The following is a 24,811-nucleotide window of genomic DNA, read 5'->3' as shown; positions in this document are numbered from 1 at the left end:
CGCAGTGGGCATCCATCGTATGTCTGCTCCAGCTGCGCATAGAACGCTTCTTTCTCGTCGTCGGATCTCCCTTCGTGTGGGCAGTGCACGTTGATTATGCTATAGTTGAAGAAACGGCCTTTTATCCTCAGCTTGCACATCCTTGCGTTGATTGGCTGCCACCTAATCACGCGTTGGCGCATCTTTCCCAGCACTATGAAGGTTCCCAGCTCGTTAGTGGTGCCACAGCTTTGGTAGAAGGTAGCCGCTCGATGCCCGCTTTTCCACACTTTCTGTCCTGTCCAGCAGATTTCCTGCAGCGCTACGACATCGAAGTTGCGGGGATGTAATTCATCGTAGATTATCCTGTCGCAACGTGCGAAGCCTAGCGACTTGCAGTTCCATGTTCCAAGCCTCCAATCGTGATCCTTTATTCGTCGCCTAGGTCGTTGCCGATTGTATCGAGTCGTACTATCTTCTATGTCGTTCGTAATAGTTATTTTTAAAGGCGGCTTATTGGGCCTGCGCAAACCTCCTTTCTCGTCGGAGGGCCGTCGTGTCAGGGCTGTTTAGCGTCCCACCTAACCGTCGCAACCGATGTGCAAATCGTTTAATCCGACGCTCTTCTAGAGCGTCTTCGACACTACAAGTCGAACCGTTGAGCAGATTTATCAATCCGACGCTCTTCCATGGCGTGTTCAACATCACAAGTCGAAACCGATGTGCAAATCATTTAATCCGACACTCTTCCAGAGCGTCTTCGACACTACAAGTCGAAATCGATGAGCAAATTCATCAATCCGACGCTCTTCCATGGCGTGTTCAACATCACAAGTCGAAACCGATGTGCAAACCATTTAATCCTTCTTCAACACTACAAGTCGAACTGGTGAGCAGATTTATCAATCCGACGCTCTTCCATGGCGTGTACGACATCACAAGTCGAAACCAATGTGCAAATCATTTAATCCGACGCTCTTCCAAGGCGTCTTCGACATCACAAGTCGCAACCGATGTGCAAATCATTTAATCCGACGCTCTTCCAGAGCGTCTTCGACACTACAGGTCGAAACCGATGAGCAAATTTATCAATTCGACGCTCTTCCAGAGCGTTTCCGACATTACAGTTTGAAACCGATGTGCAATCCATTTAATCCAGAGCGTCTTCGAAACCGATGAGCAAATTTATCAATCCGACGCTCTTCCAGAGCGTCTTCGACATCACAAGTCGAACCCGATGTGCAAATCATTTAATCCGACGCTCTTCCAAAGCGTCTTCGACATCACAAGTCGAAACCGATGCGCAAATCATTTAATCTGACGCTCTTCCAGAGCGAATTCGACACCACAAGTCAAAACCGATGAAAAAATTTATCAATCCGACGCTCTTCCAGAGCGTCTTCGACATTACAAGTCGAAACCGATGAAAAAATGTCAATTATTTTCAACCAGGAACAACCTGGCAGGATCGCCAAATGTGCGGCCTAGTTCTGCGGAACGAGCTATCACTGGGTATGCTGTCTTATCGCACGTGCGACTCCGTTCGTTTGCCACGAGGAAAGAGCCAAAGTCATGGCCTGCTATTTACTAGTCAGTGTTGGCAACCAAACCGTTATACGATATTTGCATATCTGTCATCAATGCTATCTAAAAGTGGATTGCCCAATTTCTATATATCTCACCCTCACACTCCTTAGTAACAAAATTGGTTGATTGAAATAAATATTCATTCGTTAATTTGCAATCGCTAACTTTGGACGTCTTTCCTTACATCCACACAACCTACTCTACAGAAGCTACTTTTATTCCCAAACAGACAAGGAAGCGTAAGCTCTAGTTTTGGGCAGTAGAAAGATTCCAAATATATCTGCTACGAATTCGTTTCGAATTGGACACGGACAACAAACCGCTTGAGGCTATATTTTCTGCAAACTCAACTTGCCTTCAATTTGAACGTTGGGTATTCTATTCTTCTACGCATAATTGTCCCATGTTAGTTTTTGTGGATTTTGATTTTTCGTCATCAAGCAGTCTATTCTGATGTATACTTTTAGAAAACTCTAACAGATTTCGAACTTTGTTCGGAAAATCATTGAAAACAACATCAAGTCTATTTAATTTCTGCGCATAATTGTCTCGCAGTGATTAAATTCATCATTATGGCGGATACTATGTTATTTTATGTAGCAACACATATTGAAATAGCATTTTCTGTTTAGATCTTCCAATCTTAGCCTGTTCCACTGGTTAATAGGGGGAAATTTGTACAATGCTCATTTTAAGCGACATAATCACTTCAACCACGTGGATGGTTCACTTCCATAGATAAAGCATGTGGATACATATGTCAATCGCAGTAGTCATTCATGAAATCATGCATTGAACGGGGCTGATATGCGTAGAAACCACAAAACGAGTGCTCTATTTCTCGGCATAACTGTCCCGCCAAACTATTTTCATGATCGTTGTCGCAAATTCTATTTGTGGGTGAAAAATAGGAATGATTTCAATGAAATTAAGTCTTCTGAATGGTTCTGTGATGTAATAATCTTATATTTCATTCAGGTTATATATCAGCAATGAAAATTAGGGTTCAATTTCAAATGCCATTTTCTCATTTGTCGTTTTATGAATTTGGTACAAGCATGCGTAGAACGGCAGTATTACGGCTTCAAGTATTTTCCTATGATGTTGTCTATCGGAAAAGAAAAATCCAATATAGCGGATAGGCTAACTCGTCTACCAAACAATGGAGAGAAGGAAGATTTCGACCCTGAATGCGAAGTTTACATCCGTAATGTTATTGAATTCAAGGCGATTGATGTAGACGAGCTAGAAACGGCATCTGTTGATGATACCAAGCTGAAAGCAATACGTGAATGGTTAGATAAGGGAGTGTGGAACTATTATTCCGAATCAATCAAAATCATTGAGAAACGAGCTTGATAAGGTGAGAAGTCTAATTCTAATAGTAAGTGGCTTATACCAGGAAGTCTACGACAACTCATGGTGCAACTAGCTCACGAAGGACATGCAGGACGCAAAAAAATGCAACGCTTGAGACATTCTGAGTCTTGCGGAACGACCAGAGCCTATGGCAAGAAGGAAATTACCTGATACAGCATGTACACACAAAAAACAAACGTGGTTTTACAGAAAGTTTTACACTTTACTTTTAAAACGTGCTTCGTTTTTTTAAAACTGAAAGTGAAATACGTCTCATTCAAAATTACTTTTTGTTTTAAAAGTTTTTTTTCTTCTGTTCTCAACGACAAATTAAAAGTTCTCTCATTCGACCTAAAAATTATTTATCTGTCAACACAACAATACATCTATCTGTTTATTTTCCTCGCAGTGCATGACAGCGGCAAATGAAAACAAAACATTGACAAGGAAACCAGCATACGCCACAGGCACAGCTGCTTTCGATAAATTTAATAAATTTTGATAGTCGCAACTTTGTTGTGGTGTTCGCGCCGTTTTTATTACTTTTTATTCTGTGCAGTGACAAGAATAAATAAAATCCCTGAGCTGGTATTCCGAAACGAAGAGGTAAGTCAAATATTTAATTAAAAGAAACGATGTTAATACTATACCAATGTGCACCAATTCTGATTCCTCAAAAACGCCACCCAATTCTGGTGCTTTGCTATAGCGTGAATGAATTTGTACGCTGTAACCTCGGCTGTAACATTGAGATGACGATTCTCATGCGAGACTTTTGTTTTTGATTTTCTTCACAGATTTACTTTGATATTTTTGACGGGAAGAAGAACTATGGCATGTTTAAACAAAGCACCCAGTGGTTTCAATCAAGCTGCGATGACTGGTTCTCGGGCTGGTTTAGGTGCTAGGTGGACACGACAGCCAAGGACATCTTGTTGCATGCATGTTTTTAAACCAACCAAGATGAATAAATATTGATAAAATAAGAAGAAATGGATTGAATCAATTGAATTTGAAAAGAAAACTTGAATGGAGGAGGGATGAAAAAACCTTTCTGGTGAAATTAAAACTTCATTTCAAATTGAAAATATTCAACTTTATTCTACTATTTTGATTTTACAATTACGTTGTCATTTTGAAAGTTTTGTACTTTTATTTTCAGAGCCGCATACCATTTTTGAAGCATGGGTGTAACAAAAGTTTTCGTACTTTTATTTTAATCACACGGGACTCTCTACGAAAAAGAACCAACGCAACTTTTCATTTTAACCAACGGTTTTTTTAATTTGATAAATGGTTTTTCTTTCTGTGTATAGACATTGCAATATACTTTCTTGGACCTTTGCCTTCAGGAGATTATTACAGCAGATATAAAGAGGGTGAGGGTTCATTCACAAATTACATAACGCTAAAATAGATCATTTTCAACCCCCTCCCACCCCCTCGTAACGTGTTTTGTATGGAAGGGTTCTAAAATTTGTATGGGCCGTAACGCTCGGACAGACACCCTACCACTCCCTAAAGCGTTATGTAATTTGTGAATGGGCCCTGAGATTATGCGGAAACTTAGAAACGGCTCAGCGATTGGAGAAAATTTTTGTAAGGCTTGGATACCCACGAACCATAACATTGGACAATGGTAGACAGTTTGTGAGCGCAGAGTTTAAAGAGTATTGTGTACGTCGTGGAATCGTGTTGAACAAAACAAATCCCTATTAGCCCCAAGAGAACGGGTTGGTTGAACGCCAAAATCGATCGGTTGTCAAAAGATTGAACATATTATTACCAAATGTATTACTCATCATCTCACTTTCATTTCATTTATTTAGTTAACATCTAAACAGATAACACTGAATCAACAATTTGACGCCACAATACACGGTTCGAGGCCGCATCTCTCCATCCTCGGATACGCCCCACGCTCCCCCGGTCGTTTTGCACCTGGTCTGCCCATCTCGCTCGCTGCGCTCCACGCCGTCTCGTACCTGCCGGATCGGAAGCGAACACCATCTTTGCAGGGTTGCTGTCCGGCATTCTTGCAACATGTCCTGCCCATCGTACCCTTCCGGCTTTAGCTACCTTCTGGATACTGGGTTCGCCGTAGAGTTGGGCGAGCTCATGGTTCATTCTTCGCCGCCACACACCGTCTTCTTGCACACCACCAAAGATGGTCCTAAGCACAGTCTCTTGAATACTCCGAGTGCTTGCAATTCCTCCTCGAGCATTGTCCATGTTTCATGTCCGTAGAGGACAACCGGTCTTATAAGCGTCTTGTACATGACACATTTGGTGCGGTGACGAATCTTTTTCGACCGCAGTTTCTTCTGGAGCCCGTAGTAGGCCCGACTTCCACAGATGATGCGCCTTCGTATTTCACGACTAACGTTGTTGTTAGCCGTTAGCAAGGATCCGAGGTAGACGAATTCCTCGACTACCTCGAAGGTATCCCCGTCTATCGTAACACTGCTTTCCAGGCAGGCCCTGTCGCGCTCGGTTCCGCCCACAAGCATGTACTTTGTCTTTGACGCATTCACCACCAGTCCAACTTTTCTTGCTTCACGTTTCAGGCGGGTGTACAGTTCTGCCACCTTTGCAAATGTTCGGCCGACAATGTCCATGTCATCCGCGAAGCAAATAAATTGACTGGATCTGTTGAAAATCGTACCCCGGCTGTTACACCCGGCTCTCCGCATGACACCTTCTAGCGCAATGTTGAACAACAGGCACGAAAGTCCATCACCTTGTCTTAGTCCCCAGCGCGATTCGAACGAACTGGAGTGTTCGCCCGAAATCTTCACACAGTTTTGCACACCATCCATTGTTGCTTTGATCAGTCTGGTAAGCTTCCCAGGGAAGCTGTTCTCGTCCATAATTTTCCATAGCTCTACGCGGTCTATACTGTCGTATGCCGCCTTGAACTCAACGAACAGATGGTGCGTTGTGACCTGGTATTCACGGCATTTTTGAAGGATTTGCCGTACAGTAAAGATCTGGTCCGTTGTCGAGCGGCCGTCAATGAAGCCGACTTGATAACTTCCCACGAACTCGTTCACTAATGGTGACAGACGACGGAAGATGATCTGGGATATCACTTTGTAGGCGGCATTAAGGATGGTGATCGCTCGCTTGTGGATGGGGCATATAACCCCTTCCTTCCACTCCTCCGGTAGCTGTTCGGTTTCCCAGATTCTGACTATCAGTTTGTGCAGGCAAGTGGCCAGCTTTTCTGGGCCCATCTTGATGAGCTCAACTCCGATGCCATCCTTACCAGCTGCTTTATTGGTCTTTAGCTGTTGAATGGCATCCTTAACTTCCCTCAAGGTGGGGGCTGGTTGGCTTCCATCGTCCGCTGAACTGACGTAGTCATCTCCTCCGCTGCCTTGACTTTCACTGCCTGTACTCTCAGCGCCATTCAGATGTTTTTCGTAGTGCTGCTTCCACCTTTCGATCACCACACGTTCGTCCGTCAAGATGCTCCCATCCTTATCCCGGCACATTTCGGCTCGCGGCACGAAGCCTTTGCGGGATGCGTTGAGCTTCTGATAGAACTTGCGTGTATCTTGAGAGCGGCACAGCTGTTCCATCTCCTCGCACTCCGCTACTTCCAGGCGGCGTTTCTTCTCCTGAAAAAGGCGGGTCTGCTGTCTCCGCTTCCGTCTATAACGTTCCACGTTCTGCCGGGTACCTTGCTGCAGCGCGACCGCCCGCACTGCGTCCTTCTCCTCCAGAATCTGTCTGCACTCTTCGTCGAACCAATCGTTCCGTCGACTTCGACCCATATACCCGACGTTGTTCTCCGCTGCGGCGTTAATGGCTGCTTTGACTGTATTCCAGCAGTCCTCAAGAGGGGCCCCATCGAGCTCACCCTCTTCCGGCAACGCTGTCTCGAGATGCTGCGCGTATGCAGTGGCATCTCACTTTACAACTGGCAAAACTCCCAGCAGGAATGTCTGATGTCATGACTCATGCCCCAAATAAAGAGACAGGGTAAGATTCAAGGAATCCGTTGAATTTTGTTCGGGATAGTGTGAGCGATCAGGGTACAGTTGAGAATGAACCAAATGATCCACCGCCTGATGACCAAGTAGTGCAAATTAGAGGTAAGCGAAACATAAAAAACCATAGTGATTCAAGGACTGTGCCATGATGTTTTGAATTTGTTATCCAATCTAATTTTAATAAAAAACCCAGATTAATCCACCTAGCGGTGATGGTGCCTTTCTCGTTCGTTCAAAAGGTTTGAAAAAATCTCAAATAACACCAATATGTGGATTGGTCTTAATTTTCATATTTGTTTATATGCATAAAAAAATTCTCGCCGAACGCAATTTGTTGCAAACAAATCGGATGAGCATAAGAGCAAAAAATGGCATTTTATTTTGTTGTTTTAAAATTAGTATTTTCGCCATAACTTTTGACCCAATTGTACGATCCGGCCAAGTTTCTATAGGAAACAATGGGACAAGATTCTGCGTCGAATGCAATCTGTTGCGAGCGATAAAGTCTAAGTGCTCAAAAAGTGAGCTAGACTTTTTTGAACTCTTTTTCGCAATAAATAGTAATTTGACCATAACATCTAAGCCCATAGTCCGATCTGGCCAATTTTCAATAAGAAAATATTCTGCGTCGAATGCAACTTGTTGCGAGCAAATCGGTTGAGGATAAGTGCCCGAAAAATGAGTGACATTTTTACGCGATTTTTTCGTATGAATTTGTATTTGGCCATAACTTTCGATCCCATAGTCCGATCTGGCCAATTTCAAATAAGAATCAATTGGACAAGATTCTGCGTCGAATGCAACTTGTTGCGAGCAAATCGGTAAGAAGCTGACGCTGATCTTTGGGGCAATGCTTATCGGGTGGCAATAACGAAAATCAAGGGTCCAGCGACGCCAGCGGAGATGTGTCCGGACAAGCTGAAGATCATCGTGGACGGTCTTTTCCCGCAACATGATTCTACGATGTGGCCGCCTGCACCGTACGAAGATGAAGACCGTGTCACCATTGCAGGTATGCAAGTCTCCAACGACGAGCTGTCATCAGTGGCTAAAGGTCTGAAGAAGAAGAAAGCTCCGGGTCCGGATGGAATTCCAAACGTGGCTTTAAAAACTGCGATACTGGCGTTTCCAGATTTGTTCAGGATGGTGCTGCAGAAATGCCTAGCAGATGGTTACTTTCCGAATAAGTGGAAGATTCAGAAACTGGTGTTACTGCCGAAACCAGGAAAACCGTTGGGCAGTCCAGCTTCGTATAGGCCCATATGCCTGCTGGATACACTGGGGAAGCTTCTGGAAAGGATTATCCTTAACAGGCTGACGCAGTTCACGGAGGGTGAGATCGGCTTGTCGGAGAAGCAGTTTGGATTCCGAAAAGGCAGATCGACGGTGGATGCAATTAAGGCGGTCGTTGAAGTTGCAGAGAAAGCATCCAAGAAAAAGAGGTGTGGCAATCGGTTCTGCGCCGTAGTAACAATTGACGTCAAAAACGCGTTCAACAGTGCCAGCTGGGAGGCCATCGCCGTAGCGCTGCATGGAATGCGGGTTCCTGGCTATTTGTGTAGAATCCTTAAGAGCTACTTCGAAAACCGGATTCTGGTCTACGATACGAACTCGGGGCAGAAGTCGATTAGGGTTACGGCGGGTGTTCCGCAAGGCTCCATACTTGGCCCAATGCTGTGGAACGTTATGTACAACGGAGTGCTAAAGCTGAAGTTGCCCAAAGGCGTGCAGATCTTCGGATTCGCGGATGATGTCGTTCTAACGATAACCGGAGAGTCGCTGGAAGAGGTAGATATGCTGGTGGCGGAGACGACCGACGCAGTTGAAAACTGGATGAATGGGGTCAAGCTGCAGCTTGCTCACCACAAAACGGAAGTGATGCTGGTCAGCAACTGCCGAATCATACAGCGAATGCAGATTATCGTCGGAGAGCACGACATACCGTCCGTGCGGGCTTTGAGACATCTAGGAGTGATGATCGACGACCGTTTGAATTTCAACACCCATGTCGACTATTCCTGCGAGAAGGCGGCAAAGATGGTCAGTGCGCTTGCTAGGATCATGCCGAACGTTGGCGGACCGAGAGGCAGCTGTAGGCGTCTTCTGGCGACCGTATCATCCTCAATACTTAGGTACGGCGTTCCAGCCTGGGGAGCTGCGCTCAAGACGAAACGTAATCGCAGGAAGTTGAATAGCGTGTTTCGTCTAATGGCCATTCGAGTGGCGAGTGCGTACCGAACAATTTCGTCAGAGGCAGTTTGCGTTATCGCAGGGATGATTCCAATCTGCATAACCTTAGCAGAGGATATCGAGTGCTACCAACGGAGAGGTACCAGAAATGTGAGGGAGACGATGAGACTGGACTCAATGGTGAAGTGGCAGCAGGAGTGGGACAATGCAGACAATGGAAGGTGGACCCACCGGCTCATCCCCAATGTGTCGACGTGGGTAAACAGGGAGCATGGAGAGGTGAACTTTCACCTCACTCAGTTCCTATCCGGACACGGTTGTTTCCGCCAATATCTGCACCGATGTGGCCATGCGTCATCGCCATTCTGCCCGGCGTGTATCAACGTAGAGGAGACTCCAGAGCACGTGTTATTCGATTGTCCGAGGTTTGCGGAAGCACGTAGAGGAATGCCTGCCCTAAGCGTGGACAACATCGCAGAGCGAATGTGTCACGATGAAGATACGTGGAATGTGGTAAGCAGAGTCGTGAGGCAAATATTGTCAGAGCTGCAGCGTAGATGGAGAAGGGACCAGCAAACAAGCGTCGGCTCGGAGGAAAATCCAGCATAGTGAGCAGTGTTGGCCTCGGGTCGTCGGGGCGCCGGTGAACCGGAAGTTTTCTGCCAACCGGAATCGTCGGACCGACTTCGGCACTCGATCAGTCAACCTGCTGAAGAAAGAAGAAAGAAGAAGGAAGTGCTTCGGGTATGTAGGGCACCGCCAGTGCGGACGTTATCCACCACCGGAACTGTCGGACCACCTCTGCAACCCGAAGACGAAGTCGGCGCAATGCGCGAAAGCGTCCCCTGCGATAGCCGCCGGTAGTCGGGGCACCATCAGTGCGGAAGTTTCCTTCACCGGAACTGGTGGACCACCCTCGACGCCGGGGAAGTCAGGAGGATTCGAGTGAGGAAGTTTGCGGCACGACCGCCGAGGGATCGAGACAATGTAGCAGTGGATCTCAGCAAGCCAGTCGGCGAACTAGCCTAAGCTAGGGGCCGGAATTTTAGAAGAAGTGCATGAGCACAGCCCCCCCCCGAAGTAGTCGCAGCATCCAGTGGTCCCGGGGGGATCGAGGCAAGGAGGATAAGGGACCCGGTTTATCCGGGAGGCACATTTTTAGCAGGTCGGGAGGAGCCCATCCCTGTTCGCCTTCGAGCATAGTGTGGATGCTCGAGGTGTCTGTCGCGCAGATTTTTGATGGCCTTTAACCCTTGTAAAAAAAAAAACACACACACACACACACACACACAGACATCACCTCAATTCGTCGAACTGAGTCGATTGGTATATAACACTATGGGTCTCCGGGCCTTCTATAAAAAGTTTGTTTTTGGAGCGATCATATAGCCTTTACCGTATACTTACCGCCAATACGAGAAAGGCAAAATGGAGATGTGGTATAATGAGATATTCATCTGATATTTATTATCTGTGCCTAAGCACGTGTGTGATGACAGACCGGGGTTATAGAGTAAAGCAGAGTGTATGTAAATTTATTTACATACACTCTGGAGCACGGTATACAGAAAACAAGGTAGGCTCGTTAGAAAAATGACACTTCGAATGTGACGCATATTTTATCGCCACATGTTGGAGTACAAAAGTAAGCATGCTGCGACCGTATAGCATCGTCTCGGTCCAGCTTCTGCGAAGATAGCAGTGACGTCACATGTTTACATTCAAACTGAATGTTTACATACGTGATGAGCCTGCCTTGTTTTTTGTATGCCGTGCTCTGGAGTAAAGGTAGTTAGAAAACAAGCCAATGATTGAGCACTGCACGTTCTTCATGAAATTTGACGTTTACTGGCCTTGTTGTTTTCTAATTCCTTTGCAGCGAAAAAGAGACAAAGCAGTCCGTGCAGTCCCTATACACGCTTATTTTGATTTTACTCACCGGTGAGTAGTTTTTTATTGCTGTCTCTTTTTTTCCCACAGAAATTTTACTCACTTTTTGGAAAAAAGTGGAACAACCAAATTTTGAGTGGTTGCACTTTTTATTAAAAGCGAGTAAAATTTCTGTGGGAAAAAAAGAGACGGCAATACAAAACTACTCACTATTGAGTAGAAAAAAATGATCGATTTCTTGCTGCAAAGAAATTCAAGCATAATTTTTCATAACGACGTATGTAACAATTATGAGGATTCGAGAAATCCTTTGCAGAAAGTTTGCAAAACTTTTTCTAAAACTGTTTTAAAACTAAATCTTTTTCCAATATTTTTTCCGCTGGCGTGCATCAATACATGGCACTTAATAAGCGTGCTTCACGTCATAGCTTAGTTAATTCAAATTCCCTGTGAAAAATGATAAAATTATACATACACCGATATGCTGTACATACGTCGCTGTACATTGGTCGGTTTTCCATAGTGCACGATTGACGCAACTGCAGTTTTGTTTTGTTTTGCTTTTTTGGTACATAGGTTGCTCACAGTTCCCATATTTTAAAGCCAGGGGACTGAAGAGAAGGCTAATACGCCTACCCACCATTCATTCAATATGGCGTACAATGTTTTTGTTTTAATTTCGTTTAATTCATGATAACAAAACTTCGGAAGTATCGGGCGCGTTCAAAATTTCACCGTAGAGGACATTTTAAAACACCAATTGATACTATAATTTTTCCTTCGTGATCGTGGGAAATGATAATGGTTCATAAAAGTTCGATAGTATTCATATCAAGGGCACGGTTTGGTATACCATGACTCTGGCGCACCCAGTGCTAGGTTCGAACGTATTTCAAAATCAAGGGTGAACCACATTCCACGGCAGATGCCTATCTGGTTCGTGATGTTAGGCCACAAAACAAAACCATTTAACCATGCTTACCTGTATACTACAACAAACAGTAATATCGAGATAGGGATGTCATAACATGTCTACGCGACTTTGTAATTGAGTACCCTCCGAATTTGTATTTACATAAGCTTTGCTAGTAACAATCTCTTTTTGCTTTGGTCATCCTTGCTAGAAGACGCAGCGATTGTTTTTACTTTCTTAGCACTGTTACTGGACTCATTCAAGTCGGCGGCGTCCGAGGACCGCTTGGATCCCTGAAAAAAGATGGAAAGTATATAATATGTTGGCTTTACTAAATATTTTTATCAAAACTATAAAACTGCTCTAACCGTTTGATTAACAGCTGGACTGATAGAGGTGAATACAAAGTTTCTTCCTTTTCCTGTTGTAGCTGTATTGACTCCATCAGCCTCTGGGTTCACCTTGACCAGATTGACCAGTTTTTTAAGGGTTTCAGGGTCTCGCGATAGAAATGATGCTTTATTAGAAACCTTAAAATTGGATAGATATAAGATTATCCCGCTATGTAGGTTAATACAAAGCATAGCTAAAAAATACACCTACTTGAGTGGATCGCTTGATCAAAAAACATGACTCCTGCGGCTTATTAGTTGTTTCGATTGTCTCACTATGTCGCACCACGGTGATTCTCCGCTTTGTCACTAGTGTCGAATGATTGTCAGCGCCTGAATTATTCTCTCCATCCTCCTGGGCATTTTCGTTTACCAGTGATTTGTCCAAATTGATTGCATCCAGATCAATTTTCTTCTCCTTCAACAACATTTCCCGTTCAAATCGCATTTTGCGCCATTGAGCCTCCGTTTCGCCATCACTGTCTTCGTCTTCTTCTTTCTGCTCATCGCCTCCTTGCTTGTCATAGTCCAAGCTAAACGTCGTCTCCACATTACGCCACTTGAATTGCCTCTCACGTCCTACTCCATCCTTCTCTTCGTCTTCGAAGAACATGTCCTGCAATGTCTTCACTTCTTTTTTATCCTGCTCCAAAATCCTTCGCATGTGAATTCGTTCCAGCTCTTCCTGCAGCTTATTCTGATCGAATTTCTCCTCATCTCCCAGTTCAATGTCGTACCGATCGAGATCCTTTTCGTCCTCATCCGCGCTGCCCCATTCTGACTCCGATAGTTCCGCTTCGTTTTCAACAAACGTTTTGGCCACCTTTTCTTTATCCTTCTTTGTCAGCACAACTTCTACCTCGTTTTCTTCCGAATCGTAGTCAACGAACTTTTCAAGCTCGTCTTCCTTTTCTTCATCTTCGACCACTTCATCATCACTTCCTTCATCTTGTTCATCCGGTTCCACGTCACTTTCTTCATCGTCCGATATGTTGATGTTCCGTCGTAGTCGCTTATTCTTTTTCTTTCGTTCTTTTTCTTTCTGTTGATCTTCCTCATCGGAAGAAACGAGAAGCAATTTACCTTTAGCGACCATTTCTAGTGGTATTGGCCGCTCTGTCTCCAGATTAGACATTTGCCCCTGTGTGGCGAATGTACCTGAGCAGAGGGCAATTAATTCGTTGTCGTCCACTTGCTCGTCGACTCGTTGTGTGAAAAGCGCGTCTGTTGTTGTGGGTCTCTCGCTGTCTTCAGTCAGGCGATCGCTTTCGGTCAGGTTCAATTCGGAAGGAGTCGTGGTCATTGCCTGGGTAGTTGCAAAAGATTCTGTCAACGATTGGGGTAAAGTGGCTTGCGTTTCGCCAAATCGGCCAGAACACAGAGCGAGCAGATCCTCCTCATCCGCACGTGGATTGGTAGTTTCCTGTTCTTCAGTGTCCTTCCAGAGGAGGTTCATGCTTTCGCCTGTTTCTATGTTGTTTCGATCTGAAGGTGTAAATTTGTCATTGTCTGTAATTAAACGTACTTTGGTATAGTAATTTTGTAATGAGTTATTAATATTAAAACTTTGTACCTTCAAATGTTGAAAACAACTCATCGGTTTTCTTACTTTCCAATGATTTGGCTTCTACAGTTTTTGTCATTGGATCTTCTTCGTCGGAATCTTCAAATGCTGCAATAATTCGACTCTTTTTCTTCTCACCGCCGTTAGTCAACTTTTCTTTTAATTCCGGCTCACTATCTTCTTCATCGCTTGACTCATCGTCTTCCTCTTCATTGGAATCTTCAGCTGGGGGTGTTTGATTCGTCACCGCATCATTATCTTCATGGTCATCGTCGTCAAGTTTGGCTTCATCATCCAAAAAATCACAACTCTTTGTTTTAACCTTTTTCTCATCATCATCTTCACAGTCCTCTGCTTCTTCTTCTTCTTCTTCTTCAGCAACTTCATCATCGGTTAACACTTCTTCATCCTCTTCGTCGTCAATCTTTTTGGCCTCTGGAGTATCCTGCAGTCTCTTGAGAATGCTTTCTCTACGAGCTTGTTCCATCTTCTCCCATAAGCTTTGCTTGAGTTTCGTGTAAGCCGCGCCAGGTATGGGTTCCTTTCCATTAGGATCACGATCTTCTTGTTCCAATCCAAGCTTAATGGTGCTTAATTCGACCACGCCTTTATCAGTGCTCAGAATATTTAAACTTGCAGCTTTTTGAGCTTTCTTACCACTACATTTGGAGAAGCGCTGAAGCAGTAGCTCTGGCCCCGAAGGTGTTTTTGGTCCAATATCTCCGGAATTTAGATCGATTACCATGTCTGCGTCACCTTTCAAGATGGGAAATGTTTTGAAGGTACCACCCATCAGAAGTTCAGCTTTCTTCTGTGCTAGTTTTGAGGGAGTTGGCTCCGATGAGAACGGATCGTAATCAATTTCTGGAGCCGTTTTGGTCGATTCGGAAACTGAATCCATTTCAACTGGAATTGTTTCAATTGGTGTTATAGCATTAACGGTTTCTGTTTGAGATGCCAGAGCGGTTTCAACATTTTGGTTAGTTTCATTGATCGATGTTTGTAAAGCGTCCTCTTCCGTATCCGTCACTCGGAGACTTTCGCCTAATTCAGTATCTATTGGAGCAAACGTGTTTAGGATTTCATTGTTTGCATCTTGGGTATTATCAAGTGGATAATCAACACCTGACGTACGATCATCCAAACTGTTTGAATTATTCTCTTCAGAGTGAGCTGAGATTATTGCATTCTTATTATTGATTTCCCCTTCCGGTGTTTTAGTTTCACCATCTGCATGACATTGCTGTTCAGCAACCTCTGATTCCTTTTTATCCTCTTCGTTTTTGAAGAACTCTAATGCTTCCTTCTCGCGTTCTTCTAGCTGTTTAGCATAAGCTGCCAACTGCTCTGGGGTCATTTTAATTGCAGTGATGGCTTTCCTCCGACCAGCGGCCAATTTTTCTGGCGTATTCAATCCTACAGCCGACTTGAACACCGTTCTACGACTCAGAAACTCTTGGAGCGTATGCTGCTTGGGGCGATGATACGGAACTGATACGGCTGCTTCGCGAGCCATTCGTTGCGATTCACTTTGGATGACCTGCATCTGTTCCATCGCTGTCTTGGCTGACATCTAGAAGATATGAATATGTTAATCTGGGTTCTTGTGAACTATTGTTTTATATACCCGTTGCGGTTTTTTATTTGGACTTCTCTTCTGATTACTAGCTCCAGTTTCACTGTCACTCCCACTGTCATTGCTCCCAGAATCTTTATCAGATTTTGCTGGCCGACTTTCGTCATCGCTGAAACTCAAGTTTAACTATAGAGGAATAAATATAAAGGCCTATTATTGAACCTAACATTGTAGAAAATTTAGCGCGTGTACTTACACTAGCTAACAAATCATTGGCGCCGCTCTTTTTTTCACTGGTTTTGCCGTGTCCTCGCTCTTTCTTGGTTTTTAGTTTTTTCGTTTTTTTCGCGGTGCATTCTTCGTCCGAATCTTTAGCCGGGCTGGCAGAATCCGAATCGATCAACGATTTAAGCCTACTCATAGGATTTCCAATCTTGTCCTCCGTTTGATCGTTATCCTTATTTTGTACATTCAGCGGTTCCTCATTAGGTTGATCAGATTCGTCACTATCAATTACGTTACACACTTTTCTTACAGATGACCCCCCTTCGCCGTGCTCTTCCTCCGAGTCGCTATCAATCAACTGCGATACTTTCTTCCTATTCCTCAAACTAAAGTCTACGTTCTCTTCGATGTAGCTATCGCCCATCGATGCCTTTTCCGGGAGCTCACCCTGTTTACTAGCTACTGATTCAATTCCGAACGGAGAAGCAGGTAAAAGTGGCCCGGGCGTTTTGTCCAGTTCTGTCCTAGAACTTTCATCATCATTGCCATCTGAATCATCAATTCGCAGCGTGTCATCGTCGTTTAGCTCCGAATCTGAACCTCCGTAGGTCAAAGTCATCTGCGAATCCGACTCGCGATGTTTTGATTCCTCGTCATGCAAATCCAGCGCCTGACTGCCGCTGCGAGAGGTTTGATTTGAATCTTCATCCATATCGAAAACACTAATTATTACTATTATTTGATATATTTTACTTCGTTTACTTTAGATTAAGGTGCGAAATATGTTAGCACCATTATAATGAACTACTGGATGCGGAATAATAATATTATGAAAATTTGTAAAGTTTTTCCCGCCACAACAGTACTTACCCGGGTACTCACTACTCACGAATCCCGCGTCAAGGATCTCACTCTCGCGCAAGAGCTCAATTTTCGCTTATCATTTGAAAAGGACCTCAAATAAATGATATAGCGAGAACAGAGAAAACTTCTAATTTTGCCAATTTTGCGGAGCAAAGAAGGAGAAGAAGACCAGTGAGGAAAATGGACGTGTGAATTTCAACCAAACGCCTTATGAAAATTTGCCACAAGCAATCGGTATGAATTTCAATATGTTGCCTTATGAATGATTTTCTTAAAAAAAAGGACAAAGTGCAGCAGACTGGGATCGAACCATGAACGTCGGGGTTGGGATGCTGGTATGTAGACCACACGCCCATCGACGCTTAAATACTCGAGAAGGGAACTGCGTATAAGAAGCACTGCTGGTGGAATAATCAATCGAAGATTCATAAAGAGCCCCGCACATATAGGATCAAGGAATGTAATTGTCGCTGAAAAATACAAAAAACAAGCGACAAAAGAGAATAGCGATAACCCGCATAATAAAAAACAACATGTTATATGGTCGGAATCATAATTACGATGTAAGATATAGCTTCACAGTTTACGTTGCGGTTATCGAATACTTTTCGATCGATTCAACCATAACTGCTCGACATCATCACTAAATGTCAACATATAAGATGCTGTCTCTAAAATGTTCTTTATTTCCTGCATTATATGTCAACATTTTATCATACTGTTAAGCGAAAATATTTGCACGCGAAAACAGACGATTTTTTATGGTGACATAACTTAACAACCCATTCAACATATTGTTATTTGTCAAATAACCGTACCACAAACTGTTAAAACTTTATATGAGATTGTTCATTTACAGTTGTCAACAGTAAAGGATACTGTTGTCGACCGCACGGGAAAATATCCATGTACAGTTTGTAATTATGCGGGAACTCTTTGTCCTCATCTGCAGAGGATAAAGACATTGTTGCGTTACGTTTTATTTGCAACAAACATGGAGAGGTAATTGTTGTGAACTTTTCAAACTGCGATAACTTGTATACTTCAGAAGTAAAACACAAATCATGTCAACAGATGGTTAAGTTAATGTCTAAACTATGATAACTGATACTTATTTAACCAAAAACATCATCGGAAACCGACTGCTTCTCAAAATGCACGGCAGGCGATCATTGTCTTATTCTGTTGCAGTCGAGGTTGCAGTTTGGGACAAACGCTTATTGCGAGTTGAGTTTGTCTCAACATTTACAAGAGAGGACAATGTTGTTGTCATTGGCAATGTTGTTATTTTACATTCCTTGTATAGGATACGTTTGCGTTGCGTTTGACAGTTTTCCAAGGGGTGGGACGCTGAGCACAATATGCCAAGCACACATTTGCATGTTTTGATTCACAAGTGTGGCACTTGCTGTGGCACACTTGGCACACTTTTGACATTTGAATGATCAGCACTTAAAATACCGGCAACCTTGCCAAAACTTGTTTTGACCTATTCTCAAACTAAAGAGGGGAAAGATTGACATTTCTTGATACCATTCATTCTTCCATGCAATTACAGAAAAACAAAATCATGGCAAGCCGCAGCAGCAGCTGATGACAGTCAGCCCAAGCTTTTACTATTTTCTCTCCGTACAATTAATGTTTTCGTACAGTAATATCACACCGTATAACCGTTTTTTGGTGGCAAATATTCATTTCATGTGGTTAACACGATGATACTTTATGCCCAGCGTAGTCGAGACAATCCAAACCAAAAATTGCTTGAACCGGCACCGGGAATCCAACCCAGCCACCCTCAGCATGGTCTTGCTTTGAAGCCGCGCATTTTACCGCTTGACTAAGGAGGGGCTGGACCCCTTGGTTGTAAGAAACATAAATTGTGTGAATTGATAAAACTTAAAATGAATCGCTTGTATGATTGCATTGTCTACTTTTATTCTTTTACTCTAAACCACTATACATTGTTAACCCACCTTCCCACCCACCGTCGGAGTGGTAGCCGAAACTTCCGGATGCGAAAAGCAGTATCGTATTCCTAAATCTCTTGGATTGTAGTCACGGTAACGAGCTAGTTCCAGATCGAAAGTACAACACAAAAGCCATAATAACTACCTATATTGTTCGATTTCTCGACATCCGGAACTAATCCATTACCGTGGACCCCCGGTAATATGACCGTTTTTAATCTGAACACTTTTTAATTTGAACCCCGTTGGTTTGAACATCGTTCAAATTAAAAATGGTTCAAACGTCATTTACCACGTGGAATCGAGAGAAGAAAAATGGAACATCGTGAAATGGAACGCAGAATCAAAACAAACCAGCGAAGAGGGCAGCCAGAAACCAGTTTTTCTGATGCTTATAGAGTAACCAGAAGTTCAAACTAAAAATGAACCCCGTTAATGTGAATGAGGTACCGTTCAAATTATCGGGGGTCCACGGTATCGCTGCTGCAATCCAGCCCATTGATATTCCCGATCCAGCTTTTTCCGAAGAGCACCAGTATACAAACTCTGTCCTGGATTCCGGTAAAGCATCATCCAACTCCAAAACATATCGAATGACACAAAACACAAATCGAAGCATTCGCGTGTTTGTGATTGATTTTTTCATCGCGCCAAAAAGTAACATGTCATTAGAGGCCTGAATAAGAGAAACGCGGATAGAAAATATGACTCTGCCAACACTGCATTCAATCTTCTTCATCAAAGAGCAACACATGAAAAGGAAGAAATGGTTTATGTAGATAAAATCTCACAATCTGCTATTTAATGTGTCTACATCACACGACAATAGAATCCAATAAATAATGCAATTTAATTTCATAATCTATAAATGACTTGCATATATTAATGCAAACTAATGTAAAATGCATTCAAATCTATTTGTTTAAAAACGGCATAAAATCGAATTTAGCCGTTTTCAGTGTTTGAGCCAACATTTTGGCTGCTTGACAGGTCTCCTGCTCGATTGGCTGCTGTTTTTTGACGGTTCGATTGGCGGCACATACCTATCCGCGTTTCTCTTATTCAGGTCTCTACATGTCATGACATTTGAAAGTGTTGCCAGAATTTTCTGATTGTCAAAATGACAACCTGTCACACATAAGGTGAGGCACAATTTATGGCATATTTGACGTTTGAGCGGTGCGCTGTTTACTAAAAATGAACACCTTTTCATACACCGAATTCATTCTAAATGAATTTCGGCACCGCTCAAAAGTCAAATAATGAACCTATGTACTGCCCCATACCAATAATTCTCGGGGACTTATTCAGAAGGACGTATGTGATTTTGTAAACAAAGATTCAAACGTCGATTGATCCAATCTGATAGCACTCTAACGCAAACCATCACCACAGACAGGTAGGGGAAGCCTTCGGCTACCTGTTGGTGGTGTTGGTTTGCGTGGGAGTGCCATCAGATTTGACGAATCAACTTTTGAATCTTTGTTTACAAAATCACATACGTCCTTTTGAATAAGTACCCGAGAATTGTGTTTACCAAAAATATTCTTGGAATAATTTTCTTGTCCTTTATGCTACGTTTTGACAGGGCAAGTGAGTTGAACAACTCAGTTGAATTCAATTGACTTGCCAAAAGTTGAACATGTTCAACTTTCTTTTCGTTCAAGTGAATTGAATTAAGGTGTTTACACGTTCAGTTCGCGTTCGATTCAAGCGACTTGCTCAATTCACTTGCCTTGTCTAAACGTAGCATTAGTATTGGCACAGAGAACAGACATGGATGCTAGAACAAATTTTCGGTAAAAACGTGTGTATAGATTTAAATCGCACCTCAGCGCCGCCAACGCAGGCTGCCCGACATAAAAACTCAATCTCACTAAGTGATGGCGTTGGCATACACTACATAAACAATGTAGTGCTGCCACCTAGGAGCGAGCCTAGAAGCAATTCGAAATGAACACTAGCGCTAAAAAGTAAAACACGGCAAATTTTAACCATATTTATCAGCACACTAGCACCGCGCAACGGGGGCATAACGACATACTTCAAAATGACCAGTAAAAACTTTACACAAGCACGCGAATGAAGATGAACGTCTGTTCTCTGTGGTATTAGAAACGGTTAGTTAGAGCCGGTTAGAGCATCATTATCGGTCGCGAGCATTTTAATCACCCGCGCAGCGCTTTCATTTTAGTTTGGTCACTCGTTTCCGTATCGGTCAATATTTTCGGCTCTCAATTTGGTTGCTGTATTCCGTACCGGTGACGTTTGACAGTTGACAGTTCATCAAATAGCAGCACTCTTATCGCGCTACCAAATTTGGTCACCTGTGAGTCGCGCTACTGTTATAGCAGCTCGTTTAGTAGCGACTGGTAAAGTGTCAAGTAATGCCAAACGGCTTAAACTCACCACCGGTAATCTTGCTCTTATCAACTGCCCAAGTAACCATTAGCACTATATTTCGCCTTTTCAGCTATGTAGGGCTATTACAGAGCCAGTATAAAGTTTGTTAGTTCTGTGCTAGCATTATAGTCGCACGTACGGCTTATTTCAAGCTCTATCTGGTAAAAGGGCGAATGTCGCAAGAGAGAATTCTCTTCGTCGACTTCCCCTCTTTTGAATAAAAGTGACAAGCTGTCACTTTTATTCAAATGAGGGGAAATCGACGAAGAGAATCCTCTCTTGCGACATTCGCCCTTATTCCAGATAGAGCTTGATTTTAATGCTTACGGTTACCTGGGTGTGGATGTGCCTAATGAACACTAAGCTGCGAGGCGGCTCTGTTCCAGTGTGGGGATGTAATGCCAAGAAGAAGAAGAAAAAGAAGCAGAACAAATGGGGCCGAAGCGACAATCTTTTTCTTGTTACCCAATTTTTTTTTGAACCGACCTTCGAATCCATTGGTCAAAACGTGATGAACTTATATGTAAAATAAAAAATTACGATAATATTGTACGTTGAATTCAAGACTGGACCCGACGGTTTGAAATCGCCGGTCCACCTAATCGACGTTGAAATTGTCGGTCGATGAAAGAGTGAGAGAGCTACTATATTTTGTTCATTCCTCGCATTGGCGTAACGCATGCGGAAGATCCTTGCCTTGTTCCCGCACTTTCATTGCTGTTTGTTTTGATTCATTTTGACAGCTTACCCACTTGCTTTCGACTTTCGCTGTCGACTCTGAGCTCGGCTAGGCGTCGCGACGTGTCGAAGGGTAGAGTACTATACTTTTGCAAGTAGAAATATTTGCAAGAAAGTTGGAAGTATTTTTTAACGCATTCGATAGACGAAAAATGTGATCTAATGAGATTTAAACACATATTGCAAATGCATTATGCAAGGTATTATGAATTTACAATTACACAGCTTAATTTCAACCAATAATTAAAATATTTGAAATACCATCTGCATCAGTCGAAAGCATGAACATTCTCCCTAGATTTGAACGGTGATTTAAAACAACCCAAGGCAAAAATTCCTAGGAATCCACCCTTCGACTAAATCTACAATAAAGTTTAAAAATCAGAAGGGTTATATACAAGATACGACCGCCCGACGTAAACTACGTAAAACAGATCATAAGATAATTATTTTGGTTAGAGCCTAGAGTGATTGAAATTTTGACTTTTGCGCTCCCTTATCTTGAACGATAACATTTGCTGTTTTGGTTAACCTCTTAAATTTTCAACTGAATTGGTTATAATATAACTGAGTACGAGCAGTTTGAAGTTTGTATGGAAATTACTATAGAAAACGCCCCGTATGTGAGAGATCGTTACGTGAGGCGGGTCACTAACTACTTAGGGGAAGATCTCCCAGCGCAGAACACCTCCCATTACCGGACAACCCGGAGCCACAGAAATTGGCAGAAACAGAAATTGAAGAGGACATTGAAAAAGTTGGGAATTTGGATTAGGATGTAAAAAATTTAGCTGAAGAGTCAAATAAGCTCCACTAACAATTTTTAATATTTACAACTTAAAGCACGTGAATAATATTACTATTCTGAATTATGTCTTTACTCATGTAACAGGAACTTAGTCACATTTGAACATGATGCAATAGTGTCCGGTACTAGGAGACATTTTTCTGAATCGTAAAATTTTTCACCAAAATTCATCGTCGAAAAACGTGTTCAAATGATCAAATATAGTTTGTATGAATCATCAATGGTCAATAGTCATATTTAGTGTTTCTTTCTTCTATCTATTCTTCCTTTGAGGCAATATAACTCACGAAGAGGATGACCGATTTGCGAGATTTCCTCACTAATCGATTCGTATTGGGATCAGCTGTGTTTCTGTATGCATAAGGTTAGTAAATTTTAAAGGAAAAGTTGGGAAACGCAGAAAATGACATTTCGAACGTTGAACGAAAATACCCGAGCAACGCAGGGTACGTTCTGCTAGTATGGTATAAAAGGAAATATAATCCGGATAGTTCAATCAAAGGTAATTGCCTATTTCCGGGGATTGAACCACCCGACTTGGACGTTAATTTACAATGTTATGAAAACTCATATGTGAATATGTACGTTATGTGGAAGATATTGATTTGAAAAATGTATTGGAGGTAACCACTTTCCCTTCGATGGGACTCGAACCCATGACCCTACAGTCCGGATAGTTAAAGTTCTTTTGTTTAATGGCTTATGTGTCCGGCACTGGAGAATCTCCCCCTAAATATAATCAACCCGAAGACTTTGTAGAATATTTCTAAATCTTTAAGACGATTGTTGTTGCGAACCGATCGGATTTTCGTAAGCAAAGTTATAAAGAAAATAAAACTGCTCATTATTGATGTTATTCTTTCACGTGCTCAATTAAATTTCCCACAATTTAGTATTTCCTTAATAATTTTTCTTGCAAGCAGCGAATTGTTTCGCAATAAAGACGATTTATTCACTTGCTATGTTTCCTATGTTGCCAACGTACTCATATATTTTTAGATATTAATGACCAACGTTGCAAAACGGTTTTCCGAAAAATTTACTGTTTTCATAGTAATTCTTATGTTTATTTATTTATTTATTTATTTATTACATCAACAGACTTGATACAGCCCCAATGATGGTTTAAAATATATATATATAAATACAATATCACATCACTACATTAAAAACATTGTCAAGGATTAAAATACAATACAATCACAAATACATTAAATAACTATAGTCTATGTGCGTCAATTGTTCTGGTCGGTAAAAAATGATGTGAAGAACCGGCGGAGGACATCTCGTGTCAAGTGGAAATCAAACACCGACGCCACTCTATTGAAGACACGCTGCAAACCATGGAGAGCACTACGCAGCCCATAGTTTGTGCGACGAAAAGGAAGTCTTAGCATTAGGTTACTCCGCAGTTGTCGGGGTTGTGCGTTGATGTTTATTTGCCGCAGAAGAGTGTCATACAAGCTTCAAACTGCGCGTGCGTGCTTAGTCAAATTACAACCATTGGGATGTTGGATATATGGGGTCGGGAGGTAGCGAGGTTTGTATATGTAAACGTTTTGCCGCGTGTAATGCGTAGTTTTTTCGCAAATCATGTTCGATCGCACACCAATCCATTTCTGTTTCGAACAAAATTGGCGTAACTCACTATATATGAAAATGGTTGGATATGGCAATTTAAATTTTTCATTTAAAAACCCCAAATTTATTATTCCGCAGTGGTGATGATGCCTTTCTCCGATTGTTATTCGACTTAAAGTGATTAATGCATTTCATAGTTTATTGCCTATTAAATGGCGATTAAATGCTTTTGAAGTGTTTTTTTAAAGGGATGCTGCCTAAATAGTAGAATACATGCTAACTTTCACCTACTCAGTGACTGATTAAAATTGCATTGCTCTCTCTTTCTATCCCACAGAAATTTTACTCAATTTCCTTCAAAAAGTTAGAGTGTTTGTTTAAAATTGATCAATTTTAATATTCACTTCTTGCTTACATGAACATGTCCAGCATCTGTAGCACTTTTTCATAAACACTACTTTTTGCTCCGACCGTGGTCATTGCTCTGGCTCTATTTTGTACTTTTTGTGCGAATCATCGCACATAAGTAGAGCGCAAAAACCAACCGCAGACGGCGGTCGTATCGAAACTGTGAAATTTTACTGGGTTGTCGAAGATTTGTAATTTTTAATGTTTTTTCGTTGACAATTAATAATTCCAATCCAGTTTTCCGCGAGCGGTAATGGCCGCCAGCTTGCCTACGGGTTAGTCTCTGATTTGACGTTTCTGGAGGTCAACTGCACCCACCATTCGAGCATTTTGATCAATGTGGTATATAAGAAGCCTTGAATTCACTGA

At 42.4% G+C, this 24,811-nt stretch overlaps 1 protein-coding gene across 1 annotated transcript; it reads right to left on the bottom strand.

Annotated features, from left to right (window-relative positions):
- Nucleotides 1-12,016: 12,016 nt before the first annotated feature.
- Nucleotides 12,017-16,524, bottom strand: LOC134204994 (claspin). The gene is made up of 6 exons (XM_062679846.1): nucleotides 15,705-16,524; nucleotides 15,500-15,634; nucleotides 13,882-15,445; nucleotides 12,520-13,817; nucleotides 12,285-12,446; nucleotides 12,017-12,209 (listed from the first exon to the last, which is right to left on the bottom strand). Exons 1-6 carry the CDS (start codon nucleotides 16,383-16,385, stop codon nucleotides 12,075-12,077), a joined length of 3,975 nt encoding a protein of 1,324 aa, XP_062535830.1. The 5' UTR covers nucleotides 16,386-16,524; the 3' UTR covers nucleotides 12,017-12,074.
- Nucleotides 16,525-24,811: the final 8,287 nt, after the last annotated feature.

The sequence above is a fragment of the Armigeres subalbatus genome, chromosome 1 (genome assembly GCF_024139115.2).
Source record: "Armigeres subalbatus isolate Guangzhou_Male chromosome 1, GZ_Asu_2, whole genome shotgun sequence".
Lineage (NCBI taxonomy): Eukaryota > Metazoa > Arthropoda > Insecta > Diptera > Culicidae > Armigeres > Armigeres subalbatus.
The sequence above is the reverse complement of the archived record's forward strand: the minus strand, read 5'-3'. Positions and strand labels throughout refer to the sequence as shown.

Coding starts and splice junctions, on each gene's coding strand:
- LOC134204994 (XM_062679846.1), bottom strand. CDS start 16,385: ATGGATGAAGATTCAAATCAAACCTCTCGCAGCGGCAGTCAGGCGCTG. Junction 15,635..15,704: donor CCAATGATTTGTTAGCTAGT/GTAAGTACACGC, acceptor ATTCCTCTATAG/TTAAACTTGAGTTTCAGCGA. Junction 13,818..13,881: donor GTTGTTTTCAACATTTGAAG/GTACAAAGTTTT, acceptor GTTTAATTACAG/ACAATGACAAATTTACACCT.